Source organism: Periophthalmus magnuspinnatus, chromosome 11 (assembly GCF_009829125.3).
Source record: "Periophthalmus magnuspinnatus isolate fPerMag1 chromosome 11, fPerMag1.2.pri, whole genome shotgun sequence".
NCBI lineage: Eukaryota > Metazoa > Chordata > Actinopteri > Gobiiformes > Gobiidae > Periophthalmus > Periophthalmus magnuspinnatus.
In genome coordinates, this window is record NC_047136.2 from 17,242,873 (window position 1) to 17,270,460 (window position 27,588).

The 27,588-nt window shown below is 39.2% G+C and overlaps 1 protein-coding gene across 1 annotated transcript in view; it reads left to right on the top strand.

The window, feature by feature from the left end:
* Positions 1-27,166, top strand: part of gabbr1b (gamma-aminobutyric acid (GABA) B receptor, 1b) — a 249,965-nt gene extending 222,799 nt beyond the window's left edge. The window contains exons 17-22 of the mRNA XM_033975440.2: positions 4,583-4,690; positions 6,057-6,150; positions 6,822-6,949; positions 19,271-19,399; positions 22,970-23,113; positions 26,699-27,166. Of these exons, the coding sequence (XP_033831331.1) occupies positions 4,583-4,690; positions 6,057-6,150; positions 6,822-6,949; positions 19,271-19,399; positions 22,970-23,113; positions 26,699-26,989 (894 nt within the window). The 3' untranslated portion in view covers positions 26,990-27,166. The remainder of the gene's footprint in view (positions 1-4,582; positions 4,691-6,056; positions 6,151-6,821; positions 6,950-19,270; positions 19,400-22,969; positions 23,114-26,698) is intronic.
* Positions 27,167-27,588: the final 422 nt, after the last annotated feature.

Consider the following 27,588-nt stretch of genomic DNA (forward strand, 5'->3'; position numbering starts at 1 on the left):
CTGGAGTGGTGTTTTGGTTCATTCACACATGTTTAACTCGAAAAGCCTCCATATTTAGGCTGAATTCTTCTCTCAAACCTTCACTACAATGATTTGGATCATTTCAACTATGGAATTGTCAATCTCTACTGAACTGATGATAAAAAAAATAGCTGTTAAGTGTCGTCACAAGGTAGAACAGATCATTTTGAACTTTGGAGATGTAGACAGACTAATAATGAAGGATTTCTCAATGTGGGTCAATGAAACAAAACACAACTCCAGGTGTTTGTTTATAACATGGCTTAAAGCTCACAAGAATCCATTTTGTATGATACAGGACCTTTAATTTTAATTTGACATTCTCTTCCGTATCCCTCAACCTATGCGTAGTTTTATTATCTGTATAGATTTTGCCTAGTGGCCCCACTAAACTGATTAACACCGAAGCTGGTCGATGGCATTTTCAGACAAGCAACTCTGTCCTTTGTACAAATGGTCCAATTATGAAGAGGCATGGGTCCTGTGTGCAGCCCCACCGACCACTAAACACCGCAATCTCTCAGTGTTTGCCTCTGGAGCAGGTCCATAATAAGCACCGGTGCACTGTATGTTTCAAGGTCGTGTAAATGAAGTCAAATGTTTTATATTCCCTATTGTAGCATTGACTCTTTTATCAACGCAGAACCGCTTCGTGGTGTGGTGCCCTTGAGCAAGACTGAACAGCTATTTGTCATGCTCTGTTCTGATTGGTCCCGACGGATGCGGATGGTTCCCTTGCTTCCGTGACGGCAGTGAAGCGCTTCGTGGTGGTCAGGACGTTTTAGAATACATTGTCCCATTGTGAGGGTCTAGGAGGATGTAGAACTGTATAGCCGTTTATTGAATATGGATGGATGAGCAGGCATGGTTGGATGGAGGCCACAGAGTTGGATTATAGTAAAGAAAGAGCTGCAAACATTGACTTTGGGCTAAGTCAGCGATTCCACACCTCTTAATCCTATGTACCAGGGGCTTGGGTCAGCTTCAGTCAAATATGTCAATCTTTTTTGTAGATAACTCAATTAAAAAGTTATCTGTGATGACTAAATCTTTGGCTAGGACTACAGACATTTTTCTTAACTAGGCAGCACGGTGACGGAGTGGCTAACCCTTACGCTTCACTGCAAGGTTCCAGGTTGATCCCCAGGTTGTCCGAGGATTTCTGTGTGGAGTTTGCATGTTCTCCTTGTGTCTGGGTTGGTTTCCTCTGGCCAAACATGCATAATAGGTCAGATTTTCCAGCTAAGGTAGTCTGGACAAAGCTCAAGATTTGGAGATTCAATACCCATGGATGTGTACCTTAACCTTAACTAACTGTTTCATGTAATTCCTTTCATATAGTCTGCTACAGAAACATATTTTGTCTCCTTCGAAATCCATACTAGCTGCCAATACTTTGCAGATCTAAGAAAAAATCGAGTATTTGATCTTAAAGAAAATACCATCTTGGCTAATCCCAGAAATGAGTCTCTATACGAGGGAGAGCGCTTTTCATGTGGGATTATTCCATCACGCTGCCTGTGACTCATGTAAATCTTCAGATGCACACATTTCCCTAAGCCTGAGTGTACGCCTATGTCCCTGCGTATCCCTGTGTGCGACACTACTGTAGAAATCACAGTTTAGCTCGATGACAGCCCTATGGTCGCATTAACACTTCACGCTTGTGTCTGTCGCGGTGCAAAGATTTCATAAGTGTAGTTTGAGGCCTGGAATAAAGCGCTTGGGTTTTGTTGTGGTTTAAGTGCAATGTCTCTGTTCTGATGCTACTAGGGGAGGGAGAAGATACAAATACCACAAGATGAGATGAGATACACAAGATTTAGAATTCATTTTGTTTTGTTCACATTTTTTACTAATTGATAATCTAGTTTTTGAGCAGATAGGTGCCATTTAAAAAGGGATATTTCACGAGTTTATTCTCCTCTGGGAAGAGACATCCTGCACAAGAGCATGTCTAAAGAGGGGTTATTATGTAAAATCGACTTTTTGGAGCTTTCTGCCATGTTATAACATTGTTTCCTCATCAAAAAACATGCCTGAAGAGGTTTCCGATGTCATCCATGCAGTCTCTCCCGAGCTTTAGTTGAACTCTTAGTTGAAGATTTTGTCCAATGCTCAGCCCACAAGCCTACATCAACCATGTTCCAAAACTGTACACGACAACTTGCCAAACCTGATTTGATGTGCAGTAGTTTAATTAGCAGAAATGCACGCTGATTGTACTGTGATAGCTCTCCGAAGGGTGAGTGAGTTAGCATGGAGAGCAAATGGAGGAAGACTCAGAGCGTTAAAAAACAAAAGTGAAAATGACACTTACCAATGCAAACTATCTAGCCCAACTATTATGCTAGATGTGTTTGCATTTGTAGAAGTTAATACACGAAAGGGAAATGAGATGAGATATGGTCCCATTTTTGAGACATGACTCAAGCCTCAGTAATTTTTTATAGCAGGCAGACAAAATTGTGCAGTGGAGACCAGGATTAGGGCAGGAGGTTTTTATTTTTTCCCCATCAATGCAGGACCCGGAGGCATGAATGCTCAACACACTATGGTAGTATTGTCCATTCAAGCCGACAATGACTCCACTATAGAGGGTATTGATACTTTGCAGCTGATGTTATCAACTTTCCCTGAGAATATGATGCTAACTGTAGGCATTACTCTGTCAGAAGCTCAGTTACTCAAGTTAGACTTTAATCTGAGCTTTGTTTTAACACAATCTGACCATAAAGAACTTTGCTGGAACTACAGATGAGTTGATTTATGCTGTTAAACAAGTGCCTCTCACAAAATTACAGACACGACTATGAACGTTCTTGTTGATCACAGGCTCCTGGAAAAGTGTGTTATTTAAATCCATCTTCTTCTTGAGTTTTCAGATCTTAAAACTTTTTGACAGTGTTTGCTATTGCATCTCCATGGTAACTGCTGAACATTCTACTACAGAGATACATGTTAAACACCCCCAATGTGATGTCACTGCAAGTATCAGTTATAACCTCTGTTGATATTGACCACAGACTGAGTTCTCCATCAAGAAAGGCCGGCCCGGTACAGCTTTGTGACGGTACATTTCTCACATTGACCAAACCTGTATACAACACTATTACTGAAGATGGGATCCTGGGGCTGTCTTTATTGCCCATATTTAGTCCAGGTGACAGGCGCTCTCATGTGGATAATGCAATATCATTTTATAGAACGGCTCTTCCCTCTGCCTCTTCACTGTATACACATCTAACATATATCTGTGTATGGAAGTCCGCGCGTACGCTCCGGCGCTGCCACGGCCCACTGCCCACAGTCTGATTGAATTGGCCCCTGTTAGTGATGGATCAGTGTACTGTGCTTTGGTCGCTCTGTTTGCAGCTCTATAAATCCTCCTTCAGGGAATCAAAGGATTTACTGAGTTTGGACGGAGGGTTTCCCTACTGGCTACCGGAGTCTCACAGCTGCATTTAATAAATAGGGCAACTTACTAATCAACTGCAATACAAATACAGCAATGTGTAATACAAATGAATTGGATATGTATCAGCCTAAATGGGAGTTGCAGATAAACTTTTTTGTTTTATTTAAAAATCCAATCCCTGGTTCCAGAACAAAATTTCTTATTCATCTTTCCCATAGACTTTCCAAAAAAAGGAAAAGAAAATTAAAGCTTTGATGAGCAATGACCACAAGACTAATAATTGTATTTAAAATCTGTTTCTTAAACTTTATTAACTGCAAAGTTATTAAAGCATGTTTTTCTGAATCTTGCATTTTAAATTTGCTTTTGGGCTTAAAACAACCGTATTATGGATGTTAATTAGCACGTAGTTAGTTAGTCTACGATGCCTTTGAACTCTTAATATTTTAATTTTTTGAAAAGTCTATGGGTCAGTCACTGTTGAGCCTCATTACATGAAAGAAAATCAAGGAACATCCCTGAAGTTTTATTTTTTATTTATTTTTTTTATTTTTTTCCCTGCCCCAGTGCCAATATGTTATTTTTAAAAAAAATTAAAACAAAACTCACACTCAGAGTAAACATGAGACTGCTGTGTAAGAAAATGTTTTTAATCATCTGCAAACAAGGAAGTAATGCTGGTGCACTGTTAGCATGCTAGTTATGGTTAACAATAGCATGACAGCAAAACTCCAGCCCTGGCCTCTTATGGAGCATATAAACTCACTGCGGTGAATAATTTGTATGCTATCAGTGTGTTAGGAAAGTGAGGAATAAGTTTGGAGTACTGCAAACCATTTAAAATGAGTCTGTTCTGTTTTTCATGTTTTTAAACTGTATAAATTAGGCTTAGCATCTAATTTGTAAGAAACAAGAAGTGTTGGGTGGTTTTGTGTTGAGTTTGCAAGTCCTCACGGTGTCCAGGTGTGCGATACATTTTAAAAAGCTTGCTGAACAGAAACTAAACCAGAACTAAACCAAGACTACAGGTGTTAATATTAAATTTGACTTTAGTTAGTTTGACTGTGTACTGATGTGTCTGTACATCAAAAAACTCTAACTCTGCCAGTGGTTTACTTTTGTCTCTCTCTTCTCTATGTGCAGCACCTGGAGCCGTGGAAGTTGTATGCGACCGTAGGTGTTCTCCTCGGCATCGATGTGTTGTCCCTCATGATTTGGCAGATAGTGGACCCCCTGCACATAACAGTGGAGGTAGGACACACCTGAAATGTAAAATCTCTTTCTCTTTTGTATGACTTTGCTTACAAAGTTGTATTAACCATGTTTGCAATGCTGTGTCCTCATAAAACAACACAGAGGTGGATCAAAATTTGTACTCAAGAAAGAGTAACATTACTTTAAAATATTATTACTCACATAGAAGCAAATAATTTGTATTATTTGGAGAAACTACTACTTGAGTACTACGGTGAAACAGTTTTGAGGTAAAATGTATTTAAAATCTGAAATATGCTGTATGAATTAATGTGACTGGAAATATTAAAATTTGAGTATTTTCAATGGACAGACACAAAAAATAGAAAAGCAAAATCATATTTGGATGAAGCATAAATGCTGTGTCTGCTACTCACTACAGGATATTTCAGTCTTGAACGATATTTAAACATGCAACAAAAAGCACAGACCACAGAAATGAGGAGAATCAGAAGAGATTTTAAATTTCTGAGCGCAAAGACTGCAGCGAAGAGGCCACACATTACAAGCTAAAAGTTATGAGTGCCCCTCGGCCCTTGTTTTAGACTAAATTGTTCAAAAGATCAGAGCAATGCACTTCTACTTTAGATGCAAGTCAAAACTATGTTATTATTATTTGTGAAATGTACAATAGTTCAGATAAATGTTGTTAATGATACAGAAAGCCGGAGATAACTTACATAGTTTACTTTAGCAGCAGCTTCACCCTAATTCTCACTGAGTGGATTTATGTAAACAGACACACTACTCTCACCTTTTTACAAACAGCTTTTGCCTTTTCACTTTATAAAGATCGCTTCAAACTGTATTAATAGCACTGTTTTGTGAACTGGGCATCATTATTTGCAGAGGACAAATTCTAATGGATAATATGGATGAGAATGCCTTGACAACTTTACAAGACACGAGGAAGTGATCTTTATATTTGTATCTTGGGCCTCTTCCTCCCTCTTCATCTGATGCTCTGTTTTATTGGCTGTTACACTAGTGCTGATATTTTGTGGTTACAATATGACAGAGCCGTTCAAAGTCACAACAGACACCACACAAATGAGGGCTCCACAAAAGTCAGATCCTAAATAGGCCAAATTATCTCATAGTGTATGCTGGGCTTTACTCACAGTGAGAAGAGTAACCAAACCTTTTACTCAAGTAAGAGTACTGCTGCACTGTATAATATATTTCCCCAGTAGATGAAGTATGGTATCTGAAAACTACTCTCTTCAAAAGTTACTCAAGTCTCTATTGCTTCAAAAAGTTACACAAGTAAATGTAACTAAGGACTACTCACCTCCGCCTGACGTTGCGTATTGAAACGTAGCAAAGTGCACCCTGCTAACACAATGTGAGTTGTTGTGTTTAGAAATTCACGAGAGAGGACCCCAAAGGAGACCTGGACGTGCTGATCCAGCCTCTCCTTGAGCACTGCAGCTCAGAGAAGATGAACACGTGGCTGGGTGAGTGATGGAGCATGTGGTATCTTATGAGTTCAGACCAGGGTGATGGTGGTGTGGTGGGTTAGGTTTTCACCCACCAACTACAGGGTCAGTGATTCAAACTCAGGTGCATACTGTTGTTTTGTCTCTGGGAACTTCATCTATATTCCAGGGACAGGATAGAGCATCTGGCAGTACAATTCTTCCATATCACCTTGAAACTGGTATATTGTCACAACCCTGAATATATTAACCAACAATCAAATAGCAAAAAACAGCGTTGAGGTACGGTCAGATGCAGAGGACAAATTTCCCTTTGCGACAATAGCCTAACGTCCACAATTTGTTTGTCTCCATGGAAATTATATTGCTTTGTCTGAAACTTCAGTTTAAAAATTGATATTGCTTTGTCTGAAACTTTAGTTTAAAAAGACGTAGTAGTTACAATTTACTGGTCAGATCTGTGCAGACGCATGCCCACTCACAGTATGAATAAAAAAAAAACATTTCCAATAAAAATACTTGACATTAAATAAATACAAGACAGATAAGTTTAATGGTTTACTGTTCCAGTCACAGCAATAACATCTCTGTGGAGACAAGTAGGTGCTGGACTCCCCCATAGGAAAGTCACATAATGCACCTTTAAAGCTCTTGTTAAATACACCTTCTTATGTTGCTGTCCTCCTCAGGTGTGGTGTACGGGTACAAGGGTCTGCTCCTGCTCCTGGGGATCTTCCTGGCCTATGAGACCAAGTCCATCTCCACAGAGAAGATCAACGACCACCGCGCTGTGGGCATGGCCATCTACAACGTGGCGGTGAGTCACCAGGACACACTCTATACTGTCCTAACTATTATAATCCTCAGAACAAAATTGTACAATTCATAGGGCTGAATGAATGGAATAAGATTAAATTTCTATTAAAGAGGAGGTGTTATGCTAGAACAATTCTTTGGAGCTTTCTACCATAATAGTAATAACATTGTTCCCTCATCAAAAACATACCTGAAGAGGTTTTCCAAATCATTTGTGTTTGAGCAATCTTGCAGTCTCTCACAGGCACTATTCTAACCCTACTTACAGTTAGGTGTATGAGGTCCAAGGCTCCACCCACAAGCCTACATAACCAGGAAGCTCTCTGCAGCGCTTCACATGCTTCCAACATATGGCTACTCTCTGCTCAGACCTTCCCTCATGGAACAGTGAGCAGAAGAAAGACAAAACTTTTTAATACATTGCAAATGTAGCATTTTCAAACGAATAAAAGGCAACATGGGGATCTAAATGTGTTATGTAATACCCCATAGAAGTGTAATACCCTCTCTTTAAGTGGTCATCATGACCAAATAGCAAAGGATCCAATCATGTAAACAATGTAATATGGGTCTGTTGGGTCACATTCTGCATAAATGCTGCTAATACTGTAGTTTAGGCCTCAAGAAACATGTGTTTGAAATGTGGAGTAAATCAGTTGCCCCGACAACAAACATTATTAGAAATAATAATTATAACTGATTTAGATAATTTTCTAAACTTGTTTGGCTTAATGTTTTTACTTGAATTACTGAATCCATATCAATATTCACTAAAGTAGATTATTCAACTGTATGCAGACTGCACTCTTATGTGTTTTAAAAAGTTACTATAATCACAACTGAACTTGGGTTGCCAGTGCCTGAACCTGCAGATAGAGACAGATGGACAGGCCTCATTTTAAAGCTCAGAACCTCCAGAATTTGCTCACTGAGCTGCAGAGGCTGCACTAGCACTGATTCATGATTGGCTGGAGGTGCTGGAGTTTAGGAAGTGGTGATTCAGATCAGAGAGAGTCCTTTCAGATTTAAACCAACTGGATTTCATCATTGAAACTGGTGATCCAAATGAGAGACTTGTGTGAGGCTCACGCTGCTTTCTGATTGGATGAAAACCAACACTAAATAATGTAACTAAGAATAATCCGGCATTATAATTGTTATCAGTCAAAGCAATATGTCATTTAAACATATTTACTTCATATTTGGGAACACAGATAGGTCACAGTACAGAACCTTTAACATAGTATGTCCATTTCAGTATGAGTTTTTCAAAGCTACTCTTGCACATATTAAAAGGCCTCTGTGCTTCCCCTCTCAGCACAGCTCTCATTAGTGCAGTTTTAGCTCTCCTGCTTGTGGTCAGTGCAGGTTTCAGTTTATGTCATGCAAATTAGCTAGCAAGCATACAAAAGTTTATTTCTATAGCACCTTCCACAAATTAAACAGCTGCCTGCTCTGGCCCATTCAAATTAATGAGTGTTTCAAATATAGGCCCCCAAGAGTTCTCAAGAAATCAACTTAACATCACTTTTGGAGCAGGGTTGGAAGTTGTTAGAAAATGGACCTTTCACAAAGAAACACTTCATAAGTACTATATTAATATTACGTTATAGTAGATTTAGATAGCACCTTTTAAAACACCTAAAGTGCTTTACATGCTTACATGTATTTATTATTGATTCACTCCTTAGTAGTGGTAAGCTACTACTATAGCCACAGCTGCCCTGGGGCAGGCTAAAGAAAGCAAGGCTGCCAATCAGTGCCATCGGCCCCTACAACAGCCACCAACACACACTCACACACCACATTAGGAAAGTATCTTGCCTAAAGACACAACATGAATTTGCAGTAGAGTCATTACTGGCCCACTGTGGCATTTGGTATTCCCCATGGTCTCTCATCAAAGTACTAACCAGGCCCAACCCTGTTTAGCCTTTAACGAGATGAGGCATTGACAACCAGGTATTTTGCATAATTATCTGGTCAAAACCTGCACAGATGTGAAAGAAATATGATTACACATCAGATCATTGACATGACTTTTCTATAATCTTAATTCCAGACATTTTGGGTGTCTGTGTGTGAACGTAGCCGCTGACAGCACAGTCTCTGCATTACAGTGATTATCATTATGCCATCTGTTTTTCCTTGTGACTGAACAACACATTCTACCTGCGTCACTTTCACACTTAATTATCAGCTCTCACATTAGCTGTCAGTCAGAGCTGGTGTCACGTGCACAAAGCCAGTCTTCCACGCTAATGCTAATGCTAATGCCTTCTCTGTCACATAGTGTGCAGTTTAATGTGTCCAGGAAACAACATCCACAGCCGCAGCACTCAGCATCTGAATGGACCACAGGCAGCCCAGATTTAGCCCAAATCGAGTGGGAGGAATGCAAATGATTACAGTGAATATTGCATGACCTGCTTACAAAAGGGATTTGTTTTGTAATAGAGAATAATCTATCATTTATTCAAGACTTTTTTTTGAGAATGTTTGAATGTATTGGATTTCCCGAAAGGACTCAAGCACAGTTTTGTGTAGAAGTTTTTGTTTCTTGTTTTGTTTCAGGTTATATCATATCAGAATTAGAATAAGTTTTAACTTGCTTCAGTGCTGTGGTGCCACATAAAACAATGAATAATAATAGTAAATATAAGCTAAATTAAAATAAAGCATGCATTCAAAATAAGGTAAATAGAAAACAGTCTTTGAATGAATATATACAAAATATACAGTATGGGCAGAACAACAGTGCAAGTAGATTATGCAAAACTTTTTTTAGTCATAAAAGTTTCGTCTAACGTAGCTGATGCAGGTTTGATATGTGTATCAGTCTGAACTGAGCTCTACATTCATGAGTCTGGGACAGCTCTCACTGAAAGTGATCAGGAAAAGGCCAGATGTCAGGATGAATAGTCACAACAATGGAACAAGCCAAGAAATCTAACTTTTGTTAAATTCAGTTGAGAGAAAAGCACAGACATCTTTTCCATCCACAAATGCTACACTCACACACATTTTGGAAAAACAAAATAGTGCATATTTCTGGTAAAATAATCTGTAGTATGTCTGTTAGCGTAGCCATGTTTGCTGTGGTATGTTTCTCCCATTGCTCCACCCAAACCACAATGCTGTCAGATCCACTGGTGGCACTGTGAAGTCTCAAATATCAGAGAATTCATCTTTTTGGCCAGGTTTGCTTCATTCATCCATTCATTTTCTTCCGCTTTATCCGGGGTCGGGTCGTGGAGGCAGCTGTCTAAGCAGAGATGCCCAGATATCCCTTTCCACACACACTTTCTCTAACTCCTCTGGGGGGATCCCAAACCAACCCAGAGACCCTCGAGCACGGTCTGGGTCTTCCCCGGGGCCTCCTCTCGTGCTCTTTTGGACACTCAAAGATGCTTTACATTGCTTTATTCATTCACTCTACACTTGGTGTTGATAAGATACTCTTATAGTCACATCTGCTCTGGGGCAGATTTATGGAAGCGAGGCTGCCAACCTCACTACATCCACACAAACCACATTCATTCTAGGCAACAGTTTTTGCCTCTGGTGCCCCACTGTGGCACCGGGTATCTCCCATCCAAGTACTAACCTGGCCCTGGCTTGCTTAGCTTCTGATCAGGCTTTGATAGGCCGGTATGGCCTCCTGGATGCCTCAGCTGGCTCCTCTTGACGTAGAGGAGTCGTGGCTTTACTTTGAGCTCCTCCCGTGTGACTGAGCTCCTCACTTTATCTTTAAGGGCGCACCCAGCCATCCGTGTATCTGTGATCTTGTCCTTTCTGTCATTACCTAAAGCTCATGATCATAGATGAGAGTAGGAACAGAGATCTAAACCAGGACTAAACCAGGATTAAATCAGGACTAAACCCAGGACCATAAGTAAGAATAGGAATGTAGGAATGTAGATTGTAAAACTTTGCTTTGCTTTTTAATTCAGCCCCTAGTTTACCAAAACAGTCCGATACAGCGACTACAGCACTGCAGACGCTGCACTGATCTGTCTGTCCATTTCATCTTTTCCTCACTCATGAACAAGAGATGAATAGAGACTCGAAACACCACCTGGAGATGGCGCCACCCTTTTCTGTAACCTTGCCAGCAGGTTATGTTTCCTCATTAAAATGTGTTAGCAGTTGTGGTTGGTACTTGTACTTTGTAGTAGTAGCTGGCAATAGTAGTTTATAGTAGTAGTTTGTAATTGTTCTCAACTTTATTAGTTGGTAGTAGTATTGGTCATAGTAATACTTGAGAGTTGGAAGTCGTAGTTTGAGTATTTTGTAGCAGTTGAGATTGTGGTAGTAGTAGCTGGCAGCACTTATTGTTGTTGTAGTAGCTGATAGTAGAAGGTAGTAGTAGTTATAATAAAGATAGTTGATGTATTTTATAATTGTATGCAACCAGAGAAGAGCTAAAGCTTTGTTTGAGTGTTGCAACTTTTAAATCTGAAACATTTTCCATCAGCACATTTGACCTTAATCTGGTTAGAAGCGTATGCAAGTCACAACAGCTACAAATCTTCAAGTATATCCACTTAATTCTCAGCCCTACTTCCTTTTACTACAGCTGTTTATGCTATTGCTCTGAGTCCTAAACAATATGGAACGATATGTTGTTTCTGACAGCTCATCTGATCCTTGTAGTGTCCTCTGAGAGGAACACTGCTGCCTCTGCCCTAATGGTAGGATAGATACAAACTGGCATGTGTGTGCTTCAACATGTCTGCTCCTCCTCTCCTCCATCTATCTAATCACGCGCTTTCATTTCCTACGCGTCAAACCTAGGCCAACAAAAGACATCGTGGTTTATATTCTTTTACATTTCATATTTGGACCAGAAAACAACCAGTGAATATAGGAATGGACTTTGGTGCTTAGATGTCGGCAGGTAAAGATGTCACAGAAAAAGGAGAGGAAATGTGTATTTATAAGAAATGCAACAATTAAAGAACTTGAACTTGTTTTTTCCCCCATGAATTTGCATAAAATTTGTCTTGCTCCTTTACAGATATACTGTATTGCATAAGCAGCTCTTGAGGTCAAATTAAGTTCACTGTGTCTACATCTAATTATAAAGCATTTTCTTGTCCAAGAAACATGAAGTGCATGGTTAGCATTAGCTGTTTAGTTGTTCACAAAACTCTGCACTGGCCGCTGAAAGTTGTGTAAAGCACATAAACTCATTGCAGTGAATAATTAGGATAACTTTGGACCACTGCAAACCATTTAAAACAAGAAGTACTCCTGTTTTTCACATTTTTCACATCAGGTACAGCCCCTTGTGACGTTTTTAATAATTGTTAATCATTCATCTGGACTATACAGACTCTAAACCCTATTCGAATGGAATTAATTTTACAGATGACCTAGAGACATCTACACCGAAACAAGAAAAAAACATTTTAATTCATCATGTTGCCAACATATTATTTTAAGTTTGTTTTTAGCAGAATGCACCTGTTCTATTGTCTCTAATGCCATTGTTTCTTACCATGTTGATACGATCAGATCAGAACGACTTCCACGCGATCAGATTTCTTATGAAACAGCTGTGTTCTCTCTCTCTCTGTTTTAAACCATTCATGCTGTATCACCCCTTCATTCAAACTTTGCACCAAAAGCACCCAAACCTTTCCAAAGATCCTCCATGCTGCTGGTTGCCATGGCAGCAGTGTTGTACTTCCAGGTCACGTCTTTACCACAGTTTGTTTTATGTTTTTACTTTTTAATTGTAGAAAAAACAATAACTGTATTACAGCGTGGTCCATGGTGAAGTAATATTGTCAATTTAGTTTGTATCTGGATGTAAAATGGGCCGTAGAGACATTTTGAATCACTACTAGCCTCAATGCACAGATGAAAAACAGAATAATTTATAGACATGAGCGTTCACATGGGACTAGAATTACCTGAGGAGCTCTGAGTTTGCAGAATTAAAGTAGGTAAAATTTGGGGTGAATTTTCACAGACTTTTTTACAGACATGGACAATTCGCACGGGATCAGAAACACTTTACCAGGAGACCCTAGGTAAAACTAATCCCGGAAGAATAGGGCTCTAAACACATAAAAGACTGTAATTACAGACTGGTTGACTATTCAAATCATCATTAGCCTTATAGTTGTTATATGAACAATAAAAGACAATAAAGCACAGGTGATTGGTTGAAAGGTGACAGTATCAGGTTGTGATTGGTTGACACAAAGTTGACAGGAGGTAGGAATGAGGAAGGAATACTCATGAGGTTTGCTGCATGCATCAGGAAGGGCATCTGATGGAAAACAATGGCCAAAAGTGAGATAATATGGGTCTCAAGAGCTAAAGATAAGATCTGTTTTTTGTTGTCCTACTTAACTTTGATTATAGTTATTAATATCAATGTTTCCCACAGGTCTATACTGAGACTACGGTAGCCCAAGTGTTCCAGTTTTTAATCATTTTGTCGAATGCAATTTTTGAAGTATAAATGTCACCTCTCCCTCTGTGGATAAAAGTACTGATTTCAGATTAAATATAGCTACTTGTAAAGCATTTAAAGGCACACTATGTCACTTTTCTGGTAGAGTGTCTCTCCATGGAGATGTTATTGCTTTGCCTGGAATGTTCCACAGTATGGCATTACATCTATCTAGCATTTATTTTATTGCGGGGGGTTTTATTGCTCGAAGATACCTTGAAAAATGTCAGTCTAACTGGGAGCGGTAGGGCTGAAAGATTTGGGAAAAAATATCTAACTGCGATTTTTCTGACAAGCACTGGGGTCAGATTTGTGATTTATGTTTTAAAAATAGGATTCTGTTCAAGGTAAAAACTATAAACGATACAGAGGACACAGGAGGCACATGACAAACGGTCTGTGGATGGGTCCAAGTGGTTCAAGTCTCACAGAACAGTCTGAAGAGCTGGGCTTTTAAATGGGTTTTGAAAGAAGAGAGGAAGTGTATGTCACAGATGGATGATGGGAAGAAGCTCCAGAGTCAGGGGGAGGCTCTGGCCCCCATCGACAGGAGGGATGGACAAGAGAGACGGTGAGTGGATCACCTATCCACAGATCTGAACTGTAACTTTGTGTGGTGCTGCCAGCTTGTCTCCATGCAGATGTGAAAATAATCACATGTCCAAAGAGATGAGCAGGTGGCTTACCTTCCACCAGAAAAGTTACATAGTGCACCTTTAAATAATCCCTGTTTGTACTACCAGTTTTGTTCAGTTTGTTTTTAGACAAACATTCTGACTATGGGTTGCCACCATTGTCTCCTATTAAAGGAAAACACTGAATGTAGTAGTAACCTTGTCATAATGGAGTTATTTATCATTTAAGTTATGTATTACACAAACAATAATTGTGTAAACATTTCTTAACCATGTCTTTCAAATTCACCTAATACAATGGTGCAACATAACAAAGTAAAAGTAGTAAAGTATTGTATCTGTACTTTACATAAGTACATTTTAAAGTGGATACTTTTTACTTTTACTTCATTACATTTGACAGCAGGTCTGTACTTTCTACTCCACTACATATTTTAACTGGACTGAAAAGTATTATTGTTTGAGCCGTGAAAAAGGCTGAGGGCGTTAACACATTCATAATTTGAGCAAACAAAAATCAACAAATAAAACAAGCTAGAAAAAAATGCTTTCTAGCTTTTTCAGTTGTTCTTTTGAACAAAATTCTGCACAAATCTTTATCAAAGTCAATACATTTGAAGCTTTATAAGACCACAGAATCTGCATGAAATACTTGTATTTGTTACTCTTTAAGTACATTTTAAAACAGGTACTTTAATATTTTTACTTAAGTAGGTTTTTCATTTAATACTTTCACATTTTTTACTCCACTATATGTAACAAAACTGAGTACTTCTTCCACCGCTGCTCTCACAATAACAAACCACTAGACCACCATATTATTTGTACTCCAGGGCAGTAAATTCAACTTGTCAGCTCATCTGTTCCATCTCTACCACTGCCATCCTCCTCAGACGTGTGAGAAGAGACAGAATACTGCTCCAAATACAACTATACATCAAACCTGACTGTGGACTCTCAACTTTTATGTTTTGTTTTCTTTTTCAAGTTACCCCACTGCACTGTGTAACTTTTCTAGTGGAGGGCTGCCACTTGCTTAGAGATGTTACTGACATTAACTGCTAACACATATTTAGATCACCATGTTTACCTTTTTAACATGTCTCTGAGTCTCCCCTCCCTTTGCTCTCCACACTAAGTCACTCCCCCTTCAAAGCGCTATCACAACACAATCAGTATGCATCTCGCTAATGAAACCACTGCACGTCGCATCAGTTTTGTCATTTTATTGTTGTTGAGTACAGTTTTGACACTCTAGTTGTCCTTGCGCTGCCTCCCACTTGTCACCAGAAGGATAAGTTTAATGCCATATTGTGAAAAATTCCAGATATTCCAGTGCACCTATAAAAAAGAGGCCCCAAGAGCTCTCATTGGGTTCGCCGCTATAAATAAAGATAAAGAAAGAAAGGAGTTAATTAGCACATTTAAACATGGTATAGTCTTCTTTTCCTTTGTAACTTTTTTTAAGAATGTGGACAACAGAACAAACGGTTTGCAGTGGTCCAAAGTTATTCCTCACTTGCCTGACGCATTTCAAGCATCCTAAACGTCAACAACAACTAGCATGCTAATGTGAACCTCCTGATTATAACACAACAATGACAATAAAATGCTTTCTAATAAGATTCGGACAGCACACACCAGACTTATGTTGACTTTAAGAGCTGCCTACGTAATATACTGTACTGGGACAATTTTGCTCAAATACATGGGGAAAAATCAGGTACTGAGCTTTTAAGAACCGTTCTGGAGAATAGTGATTTGGTGGTTATCTTCTTCCATAGGTTTTATCTCTTCATAAGTAATTGAAACCAGGAAGTACTTTTTTATTGGTCATTTCAATGGTCTGCTAAAGCTGATGAATGTGTCCACAACTGACTTAATATGTTTGCACAAATCATCCTAGCTCCAAACAGAGCAAATATAAGGAAGACCAGAACAAAGAAATCATATTGTTTTGTATTTTTCTTTCTCTGTCATAATGCCAGATGGAGGGCAGGAGTCTATATAACTGAGAGATTCACTGTTTTGACAAGAAATATTCAAACCATAAATGTTAGTAGTGTTAGTAGTGAGAACCATATCATTATTTCTTAGAGAAAGTCCTTTCAACTGACAACAATCGTCTTTGGGGTTGAGTAATGGCACTACTTGCTGAAGCAGCTGCGAAAAAGTACTCCTCTTTTGTTTATTTGTACTGACAGAGAAGATGTTGGATTTTGTGCCAGTTTTTTTGTGGATAGGCCCAGTGATTAGAGACGTATCAAGGTCAGTAAAAGTGAAATTTAAGTAGCAACTGACAGTAAATTTCACCATAGAACCTGACCTGACCTCCAGCTCAGTCATCAGGTTGTCAGCTCACAATCACTGTCCTGCTCATAAGAACTCACTATATTAATGCGCGTCTCTCTGCCTTCTCACCTATTCTCCAGTCATTCGCACCATCTTCAAAAACCATCCCCTTTCATGCCACTTCAAAATGTCAGTGCCCCTGGTGCAATGGGCCGTAAACGTCCAAGGCCATAAACCCCTCTCCAGCCGTGCAACAGGCAGTCTGTTATTCTCAAAAGAAAACTCTTCTCCATCTCCGCAATTCCCTGCTCTCATCATTGTCTTCCCAGAAACCAGGAAGAACCGTCCTGATGTCAGCCCGTCAGGTGACCGACCAAGAGCCCGACTGGCTTTAAGTTTAATTAAAATGACTATTTTGCAATGTGTTGGGTTTTGCACATGATTGACTGTAAATGCCCAAATGTATGTTTATTTCTATGTGGTGTGCTGGGTGGACTGTGCATTTCTAGGCCATCATCACTGACATCTGTGATTTACAAGAATGACAACTGTCTGAGAGGGTTATTTATTTATGTTAGACACTGTTGTTGGAGCATCATATTTTGAGACCTTTACCGTTACTCCAGTCCACAAAAGAGAATTATTATTATTTGTTTACAGACTTTGTTTAAACCTGCGGACACTTTATGTTGATTACTATTATTTGAATACTTTTTTTTTGAAAATGTTATTTATTTTTGTTTGATTCATTTGCTGGAGGGTGTAGATCTTGCAGTGAATATCCTTGTGTGGGTTTAGATCATAAACAAAATGATCAATAAATGATTTGACCACAGACCATACCCTACAAGTAAAACCCATAATATCTTTAATGCTAGAGAGACCTGGCTGGCATCTCATCAAACCAAAAACACTAGATACCCTTGTGTTAACCTGACTCATGCCAACTTGAAATGTGTAGCACTCTGAATGGGGTTGTACTTATTATTAATCTGAGATTGTTCTCACTGAAAGCAATCAGGACCTATTGGGCCAGTCCAATGAATCATCTAACTATTAAATCCAGTTGAGAGAAAAGTACAACTTTCCTGTCTGCACATTTTTGACTGCTGAAATAGGCTGAAGTACATCTGTTGGTCTTACCATGTTTGTTTTAGTTCGATTGTGCACTTCATCTTTGGCTTCTGCACAAACTTCACTGCTGCTCCATGGTTAGTCCAGTTTCTGGCCCACCAGTGGCCAGGACCTATCACACCAGCAGGAGAATGTCAAGATGATTTCTCGTACATCTGTGAACTCACATCTTGCTGTGTAAGATAACTTACTGTCTCAACCAGTGAAAATGTGTTGGAGATGTGAACCTCTCCTTGTAGGGTGAATGCTCTCCATCACGATTATCTGTTGTTGTTTGGTACGCAACATTTCCATTTTTTACCCCCATTTTCAAACCTCATTACCCTGGTCTGTCTGCTGTCCAACACTGATGAATGTGTTCTCTCCCATCTGTATCCACAATTCCTTAGCTAGTGTCCTGTTCTCCGTTCGTCCCAGGGAGCCTCCTGTTGAAATGAATTGGAGCGGCGCATGCCTGTTGCTGCTCGCACTGTCTGTGAGTGATGGGACTGGGCAGACAACATGGCTGCTCCTTTCTTCACCGCTCCAGAGGGATTTTTCAGCGGCTCTGTAAGATGAATGAGTGTTGATCGATACGTATGGATTTTCAGGCAGGCTCATGTTTCTTGGGCTGCGTGCGTCGGCTCTGTGCAATGCTTTATATTCAACTACAGCACCATCATCCATCTTCTTACACTGTCATTTCTCTGGCCCGCTACTTTCAGACAATTTGTCTGCAATTCACTTTTGGTATAAGAGAAAGTTTGATGTTTGGGGGTTTTTTTCTTGGTTTTAGAAAATTTTGAATTTAGTAAGTCTGAAAGATTAATCACAAGGGAAAAACTTTGGAATGGCAAGTAAATCACAAATGCTTCTATCATTTATGAAAGTTTTTAGGATTCTTGTGTTAGTTTAGCTCTTCATATTTCAGTCTTCTCTTAAAGAAGCAGTGACTGCCCAGAGCAAGGTTCTGAAAGTACAGTTCTTGCTGGAAGCTAATCAGTTATGTAGTGAAATGTATCGTGTATTTCTGAATTGTTATAAACTGCAGAGTTAGAAAGACATTTAGCCACAGTTAAAGGTTTAGGTTTGTTTGACTAAAATGATCTTGTCAATGACATCTCTGCTGTGCCTTTAAACTCTTAATATTTAATTTTTTTGATAAAATCAATGGGAAAAATAAATGAGAAATTTACTTTCAGAACCAGACCAGGCTTAGACATAGGCATGTGTTGAGCTCCTTGGTCCTGGTTAAATATGTGGTGATAATGGACATACACATAAAATCTGGTGTCAATTGCTTTGCTAATTAAATATGTATAAATTGAAGCCCCAGTAAATAATTTGTTTGGCTAATGTGATATTCTAGCTTTATTCAGAGCATAGGTAAATGGTTAGACAGGCAGGTATACTGCATATAAGTTGAAGTAGCATGCCTGGATACTAACAAAAAGTGTTAGCAATATGCAGTCACATCAGCCACGGCTGAGAACTCTGACAACAAACAATACTCAGTTCAATCACTCCAAAATAGCGAATTGTTATGTCTTTATATCCATATCCTTGTCTGGGTTTTGGTACTCATTTGACCTCTGACCTCCATCATGGCCCTAAGCAAAGTGTGATCTGTGGTCAGGAATGTTACTATGACATTCAAAGTGAAGATAGTTTTGAGATAGAGATAGTTTTATGGACTATGTTGCACACACAAAGTTCAAGTGTCTGTACAAGCTGTATACATGAGGGTCAAAATGAGACTGCTGTGTGCTGTCTGCATCCTCCTGACAGTCCTCTCTCTGTTGTGTCTGTGCAGGTCCTGTGTATGATCACGGCTCCGGTCACCATGATCCTGTCCTCTCAGCAGGACGCCTCTTTTGCTTTCGCCTCCCTCGCCATCGTCTTCTCCGTCTACATCACTCTCGTGGTGCTCTTTGTTCCCAAGGTAACTAACTGACTACTAACTACTTTCACATATCGAGTTCCTGAATCCATGGGACTCCATACTGGCAGCTGAGAATTAGTGGTAATGAATGGCAGAGTTCACTTTTTGATTTTTTTTTTTTTGTCATTTAATTAAATTATAGACGCTGATTTACCTTAAAACAAACACGATTTAACATTAGCAGCTCTTACCTGGCACAGCTGTTATTTTAAAGAGTATAGATCACATAGAATACATTTGTAGCTTAATTAATGTACGGTTTAATTACTATTTATCTGCAGAAATCCACTTCCCCCGTAAATCTGGAGCTTTGTAAATCCAGTTTGGAGGTGCCTGCCAGATTTACTGACTCCAACTCCAGGCGCTTTATGGATACAAGATAACAAAACAAATACACTACAACTTCACAAACCTGATGCGATGTGCAGTAGTTTCATTAGCAAAACGCACTCTGATCGTAATGTGATAGCGCTCGGAGTGACTTAATACAGGGAGCAAAGGGAGGGAGGACTCAAAGCCTCAAAACGAAACTGAAACTTATTAAATATTTAAATACATAGTTTCTGGCAAATATAGCATTTTCTAAACAATAAAAGGTAACATGGTGATCTAAAATACGTGTTAACAATTAATACTACATAGAAGTGTAATACATCCTCTAAAGTATAATGAGTACTGTTGATAAATATTTTTGCTGTATTACCTACTCATTTGCCTATACAGCTGAAGACTCCTGGTGTGGGCTTGTAGTGACATCTGCTGGTGATAATGCTAAGTGCTATTCCACACTGAACATTAGAGTCATATTCGAATGGACTAGCTTCATGTTAGCTCATTAGCATACATGTTTGCACTGCTGCTTATGTAACTGTCACCACACTAATGCAGAGGAACCACAGGAGGTACACTCAGATGTATTGGCAGTAATCAGAGAGGGCAAGAGATCCATGAATAAAATATGATTTGTGTTCCTCGAGGAAAGTGTACACAAAAGCCTGCCCTTGTCACCACAGGAGGAAAGGAAAACTACTAATTAAATCAAAGCATAAAAAGTAACAGTTTAAATGTTTTTCTTTCCTGTTTTACATTTGACAGAACTACTTTCTTAAATAACTCATATTAGAGAAGACAATATTGTGCTTGTGTCTGTTCTGTAGTTATAATCTATGACACTCGTGGATCATTATGTTATAATTTGGGCATTTTAAATATTCATCTAAAATGATTTAATAAAAGATGTTAGCTGATGTCACCATAACATCACAACAAATCGCAGCTGTCGGTATGTGTCCTGTCTTATGGATAGCTGCACATCACACCAGAGAGTAGCCGGATATTTCTTTCATTTGTGCCAAAGTGACAATGCCGAATGCACGACCGACTAAGAAAATAAAATTGGAGAATGAAGTAAGCACAGAGCAGTGTGTGTAGGACGGTGATGGCGAAAACGGAGGTTGATTGGAGCAATGACGTCTTGAATACAGGAAAATAAAGAGTACTCAAACACGCGTGAATTACTCTAAATACAACTTCGAGCTGGTAAATAAAAAGGGGAAACGGTTAAAAGCTCTGAAAAGTCAATGTTGCATAATAGGTCCACTTTAAGTCATCCCTTAGTGTGCAAGAGGTGCTGAGCAAAAATGTATCATCAAGATCTGGATTATAAAGCTATTTAGCAAGGTTGATATGGGAAAGTGGAGTGCCAAGCATTAACAAGCACATTTAACTGGGACTTAAGAGTTTAAGGGTGCACTATGTGACTTTTCTAGAGGGGCTCTGTCACCCACTCGACTCCATGTAGGTGTTTTTTACCTGGAATGATCAGCAGTATGGCACAAAACTCATCCCTTTTGCATAGATACTTTGAGCAGAGTCACCTCTCCATAGATCTGACCTGTAAATTGACCTTGTGGTTCCACCTGCTTGTCTTTGCAATACTATAATATCAACATGGAAGTTATATAGTGCATTTAAGAACTTAAATTAAGGAAAGCAAAGAGAAAAAAGTGGCAAAAATTGACTAAACCACTTGACCAGTGGTTCTTAATCTGGGTTCGATCGAACCCTAGGGGTTCGGTGAGTCAGTCTCAGGGGTTCGGTGGAGGTCAAGACACACACCAGACTCATATGATTTGCGGACTGCAAGCGTCTCCAGACGTCGGCCATGTCCCAATTCGACAAATGCACCCTTTACTGTGCCTATCGAAGTATCCGCCCGACCCTTTCGAATGGCATAAAAACATAAAACGACATAAAAACGAAGAAAAGGAACAGACTTTGCTGTGAAAATGACATGAGAGTGGCACTTGCCAAGGTGAAGCCATGCATTTCTGAACTGGTCTCTCAAAGGCAACAGCAGAAGTTACACTGATTTGCAGTAAATATTCATTATTATTCTAGCCTGATGGAAATTAGGTGATGGCTATGTGTTAAAATGTTAAAAAGAATAAACAGCATAAATACAATAAGTTAATTATTGGAATACATAAGGTTAAAAATAAATCATTTCAGTGTGGTAGTATTAAAAAAGGTCATGTCTTTGTGAAAAGGTATATATGTAATTTGTTGTGAGTTCATGCATTGTATTGGTTTTATTCTTTGAACACAGTGATGTTAATGCAGGATGTTACGTTAATGAACAAACATATGTCTTGAATTTGAAAGAAATTATATTTTATTTTTCAATACAGAAGGGTTCGGTGAATGTGCATATGGAACTGGTGGGGTTCAGTACCTCCAACAAGCTTAAGAACCACTGCACTAGACAAAGAAAAGACACGCTATACTGGTGAGGACTATCCCCAATATGAACACAAGAGGGAGACATTACACAAGAGAAATGACTTAAGTAACTAATCATAAAGCAAAGTAAAATATGTTATGTGTTAACAGAATCAAAGGCAACTTATTAAAGGTGCACTGTGTAATTTTTCTGATAGAGTGTATGCCACCTATTTGTCTCCATGGAGATGTTGCCTGGAGTTTTCCTTATTAAACTTGTTTATCAAGCATGGAACTCCACTAGGCCAAGTTATAGGTCAGATCTGTGGAGAGGTGAGACCAGTGAGTAATCATTAAAGAAGATATATTGTGTTTGTGACTGTAATATATAATTATAATCTATTTGTACCAAAATGACAACACAACGCTGCTGAATCTGAACCTTTATCACAGATTAAGAAAATAAAACTGGAGGTAGGTACAAAGTAGGTAAAGAGCAGTGGGCGTAGACCGGGGATGGGGGGGGGGGGACAACTATATCATGGTTGACAGCTCTAAAAAGTGGATTTTGCATAATAAATCTGCTTTAAGACGTCTGTAATTGAACAAAAGCAAGATAGATAAGTTTAATGCCATACCATGGAACATTAACGGCCACGCAAAATCATAGAGACAAGCAGGTGTTATACTGGAAAAATACGCTTTCTTACTGTGGGCAGAGTTGTCACCTTTCCACAGATCTGACTTTAAACTTGGTGCCGTCTGCTAAACTTGTCTCCGTGGCAATAGACAAGTTTAATGCTATACAGTGGGACATTCTTCATTCTTCGTTTGCGTGTGTTCCTCCAGATGCGTCGCCTGATCACCAGAGGAGAGTGGCAGTCCGACGCTCAGGAGACCATGAAGACGGGCTCCTCAACCAATAATAATGACGAGGAAAAGTCCAGGCAGCTGGAGAGGGAGAACAAGGAGCTACAGAAGATCATCCAGGAGGTCTGATAACAGCTAATATACTCACAATACACGGGTACTTGACGTTACGCTCATTTTCTGCCATATCACTTTTTTTCTTTTTTTTTTTCTTCCTCCAAAATCAAACTCAACTTTGCACAAATATGTATTCTAGAAATGACATATCGTTTTAGAATGAAGTTGTGTTTCATGTTTTGGGATTTTAACAAAGTACATTCAAATATCTTGTAGTGTGACTGTAGTATTGAGACAGAGACAGGTCATAAAAGTGTTGGGGTAGAGACAAACATGTTTACCTTACTTAATAAAACTACACCTTTATCTGTACCTTACATGTAAAAAAAAAAGATATACCGGTAAGCAGTTTAATGCTATAATCCAAAGGCAAAATTTTTTTTCAAAAGGCAGTTACACAAAAAACAACAAAAAAAAACCCACAAAATAAAAAATAAAAAATAAAAAAAATAAAAAAAAAACAGAAAGAGCTCATGTGACATTTATGCACCAGGAAGAGCTCTGGGTTATAGGTTAAGGTACAGTTCAAAATTAATAATTACATTTTTGTGCGACTTTTCTGAAAAACTTTGAACTTGCGCAAGTTCGATGTCGACGTGACAGCTGTATTTCCCAAGAAAAATCCCATTCTAATCGGTAAAAAAGATGGGACAGTTACATAATTATTAAACTGGCACTGTTGACATATTAAGTCATTTATTAGAATTTTTTAACATGGCAAATTTGTAGTGAATGTCCCGCGGGGTGATAGGAAATGTCACACCACAGGACATGTTAAAATGTCTCAATTTAAAAGTTACACAAAAAAATGTTGTGGTCTTTGTGAAATGCTTCCTTATAATTATCATAGAACTGATTTGTTACACCCCCAAACGTCAAGTACCCACATACAGATATACACAAGACTGGAGCGGGAGAACAAAGAGCTGCATATGATCTTTCAGACGCAACATCAAACATGAGACTAGTTATCCCAAAAAGAGTCTCAGGCTTTGGATGGATGGGTAGGTAGGCAGGTAGATGGTTGGATGGATGCATGGGTAGTTTTATTCTGCACTCTTCTGTTTTAATGTTAATTTTATGATAATTATTTGTGATTATGTTTTGATTTGTGTGATTTTAATGTCCTTCTTATTCTGTAAACCACTTTGAATTACTTTGTGTCCGAATTGTGCTATACAAATAAACTTGCCTTACCTTGCCTTAGGTAGGTAGGTTGAGATAGATAGATAGATAGATAGATAGATAGATAGATAGATAGATAGATAGATAGATAGATAGATAGATAGATAGATAGATAGATAGATAGATAGATAGATAGATAGATAGATAGATAGATAGATAGATAGATAGATAGATAGATACTTTGAAACCAGGTTGGTGGCATGGAGACAAGCTTTTCTGCACAAGGCTGCCAAATTGTTAGCATCGCCCCTGCCCTCAGCACATTGCTCTCTCCTCACATCCATGGTCATGCCTCCTGTAAGTGTTCTTTCTTTTGTACATGTTTACATACTGTTTCTGTTGTATTTGTTACATTATGTTCATTTTGTTTCCCATGTTTCCATTGTTTTACATACATATATTTTGTGTTTCAGAGTTGTAAACCATGTGTGGACTCCTACCTAAACATAGTCCATTAAATGTCTCACCTTCCTCTCGCCTCCTGTACATCTTTATAAACTAAAGCCATCCTTTTTTTAACATTGCATCAACTGTGAAAAATCTCTTACAACTCACTCAAAGTTACTCATTTGACCTCGGACATGGTATTGTAAAATTGAAATAGTGAGTAATAACGCCCCCAGAACCGTGAATAATCTATTTATGAGGACGACATGGCACACATCCATCTCTATGGCCTTAAGCAAAGTGTCATCTGTGGTCAGTGATGTTACCACGGCAACCAGCGGAGAAAAATAGTGGATGGATTACAGGATACTTTCATGTGAAATATAGTAATGAAACTGAATGTTTTGGCAAGTAGTACAGCAGACTATTATTCATCTCTCCAGTAGACTGTATATATAAACGGACTTAGCTAACCAGCTAGCTGCCGCGTTCCAACGAGTGAGCATAGATGCACTTCTGGCTCCAATTCACTTCACATTGAAAAACTGTGGCCCCTCTCTTTGTAACTGCTGCTGTCAGGCAAGTCATTGTGGTCTTAAAATGTTCTTATTAATCCGCTCTACTTGATCCTGGTATTTTTATTTCACTATTGTGTCTGCAAATTTAGATATGAACATTAATACTAGACAAATCAGGCGGCTTCTTTTCTCGAGGTTGTTCCCACTAGTGTTAGCAACAAGTTTCACTGACAGCATAGCTTAGCGCCCACTTCATGCTAAACCAGCAGTGTAGGAGAGAAAGGGCTGTACCTTTAACAGCCTTGCTCCAGATTGGCTCTTTGGTTGCTATGATACTCACAGTTCCAATTCCAAATATGGAACTCGGCTCCAAATTCTCCCTATAACTGCTCGCCTCGATGAGCTTCATTCAAAGCTATGGGTGACATCACACTCACACTTAGTCCACTTCTGTAAACAGTCTGTTATCACTCCCCATACTCAGTGGTGGTAAGATACTTGTGTAGCCACAGCTGCCCTGGCCCTGACTGATAGTAACGTGGCAGCAAGTCTGCGCCAACAGCCACTCAGATCACCTTTAATCACTCACCACACAGGTAAGATGGGTGAAGTGTCTTGCTCAAGGATTATGGTAGTTGCCAGGGTTGAACCTCCAACCTTCCAGTTATAAGATGTCCACAATCACCACAGTCACTCCATCCAAAAGACAGAAGAGTGGAGGGTGAAATACAGTTTTCAACTTTATCAACTGGATTTGTATTTGACACACACAAACATAAAGGAGCTGCACCCGATTTTTCATTTACTAATGTAAAGTCTGTTTTGCTTTTAGAGTCACAATGAGACTACAGTAAACCAGGAAGTCAGGCAGTTTGAATCACTGCAAACTATTTTAAAATTAACTAATTTTGCTTTTCACATTTTTACAGCAAATATTAGGTACAGTGCCTTTTTGTGTACTAAAGTAAAAACTGCACTTAAATGAGACCACTGTATGCTGTCGGCATTCAATAAAGTATTTTTATTGCTCAAGTACTAGGATGTAATGATGGTGCCTTTTAGCATTTATTAGCATTACAGTGATGGCAAGACTCAGCTCTGGCCTCTGAAAGTTGTGAAAGGCACTTATAAATATATTGCCGTGAATAAATAGGACGCTAGGAATGTGTTATGAAAGTGAGGAATAAGTTTGGACTACTGCAGTTCTGTTCTGCCGTTCTTAGTTCGGTTTTTCACATTTTTAAAACAACAAAAATCAGTACAGTGACTTTAAAATAGCTGCAACCTTTTTTTTCATTTACTAAAGCAAAATCTGTTTTCCTCTGAGGGTAAAAATTATTAGTCAAAATTTGTATCGTATGTAAACCAGGAAGTATGGCTAGTGCACTATTAACAGGTCAGATGGTCAGGTGCAGCGACTTTAATTCCCATAAAAAGTGTCCTTTGATAAGCTGATACAAGATAATCTTCATAATCTTTCTCTTTGGTTCTCTGGCTGCAGAAGGAGGAGCGTGTGTCCGAGCTGAGGAACCAGCTGTCTGAACGCCAGGCCCTACGCTCCCGGAGACGAGCCTCCACCATCACCACCAATCAGAACCACAGCAACACCCCGCCACAGCCGATCAGCGACCCCCGCTCGTTGGCCCCTCCCCCAGGATACCCCGCCCCCACGCTCGACCCCGCCCTCAGCACGTCGCCGCCCACTTTCTCCAACTCCAACCTGTACCAGGCCGACAGCAAGCTCAACCGCAACAACTGCCACACCAGCCGGCTGCAGATGCTCTACAAGTGAAGCATGGGACCAAATCATGTGACCAAAAACAGGAAGTGAAGTGTGCTGTGTGGAGGTTTGAGGAAGTGACGCGGATTGGGGAGCGCATAGTGTCGGATGAGATGACATCAAGTGTGAAAATATGTACTTGTACTGTAGACTGGGTCTGTTCGACAGGAGGTCTGAAACTGCAGTTTGTGAAGCTAAAATCTCTGAGAATTACACTATTGTTTTGGGGTTTGGGCGTTTTTTATGCTCCTTTTCTTTATACATTTATAAAACTCCACCTTTAATAAGAAAAAAATTGATAAAATCTAGTTTCTCAAGTCTGCAATTCTCCCCATATCTGAAAAATAATTGTCCTTGGAGTTTTATCAAAAACGACGAATTTATTAGGAAAGATGGGCTGGGTTCACTGCATATGTTTTGCAGCTTTAACTACTGAGCCACAACACTCAAACATTTCTTTTTTTTATGTTTTTATTTTTTTTATCAACTATGTCAGTACTTCTACACTGATGTATTATGGAAACAATTTTGAGCTTGGTTGGAAAGCAGCAGGGGCGTAGTGGGTTCAACATTTGCCGATTAGCGAGAGGGTATCCAGTTCGATTCCCACT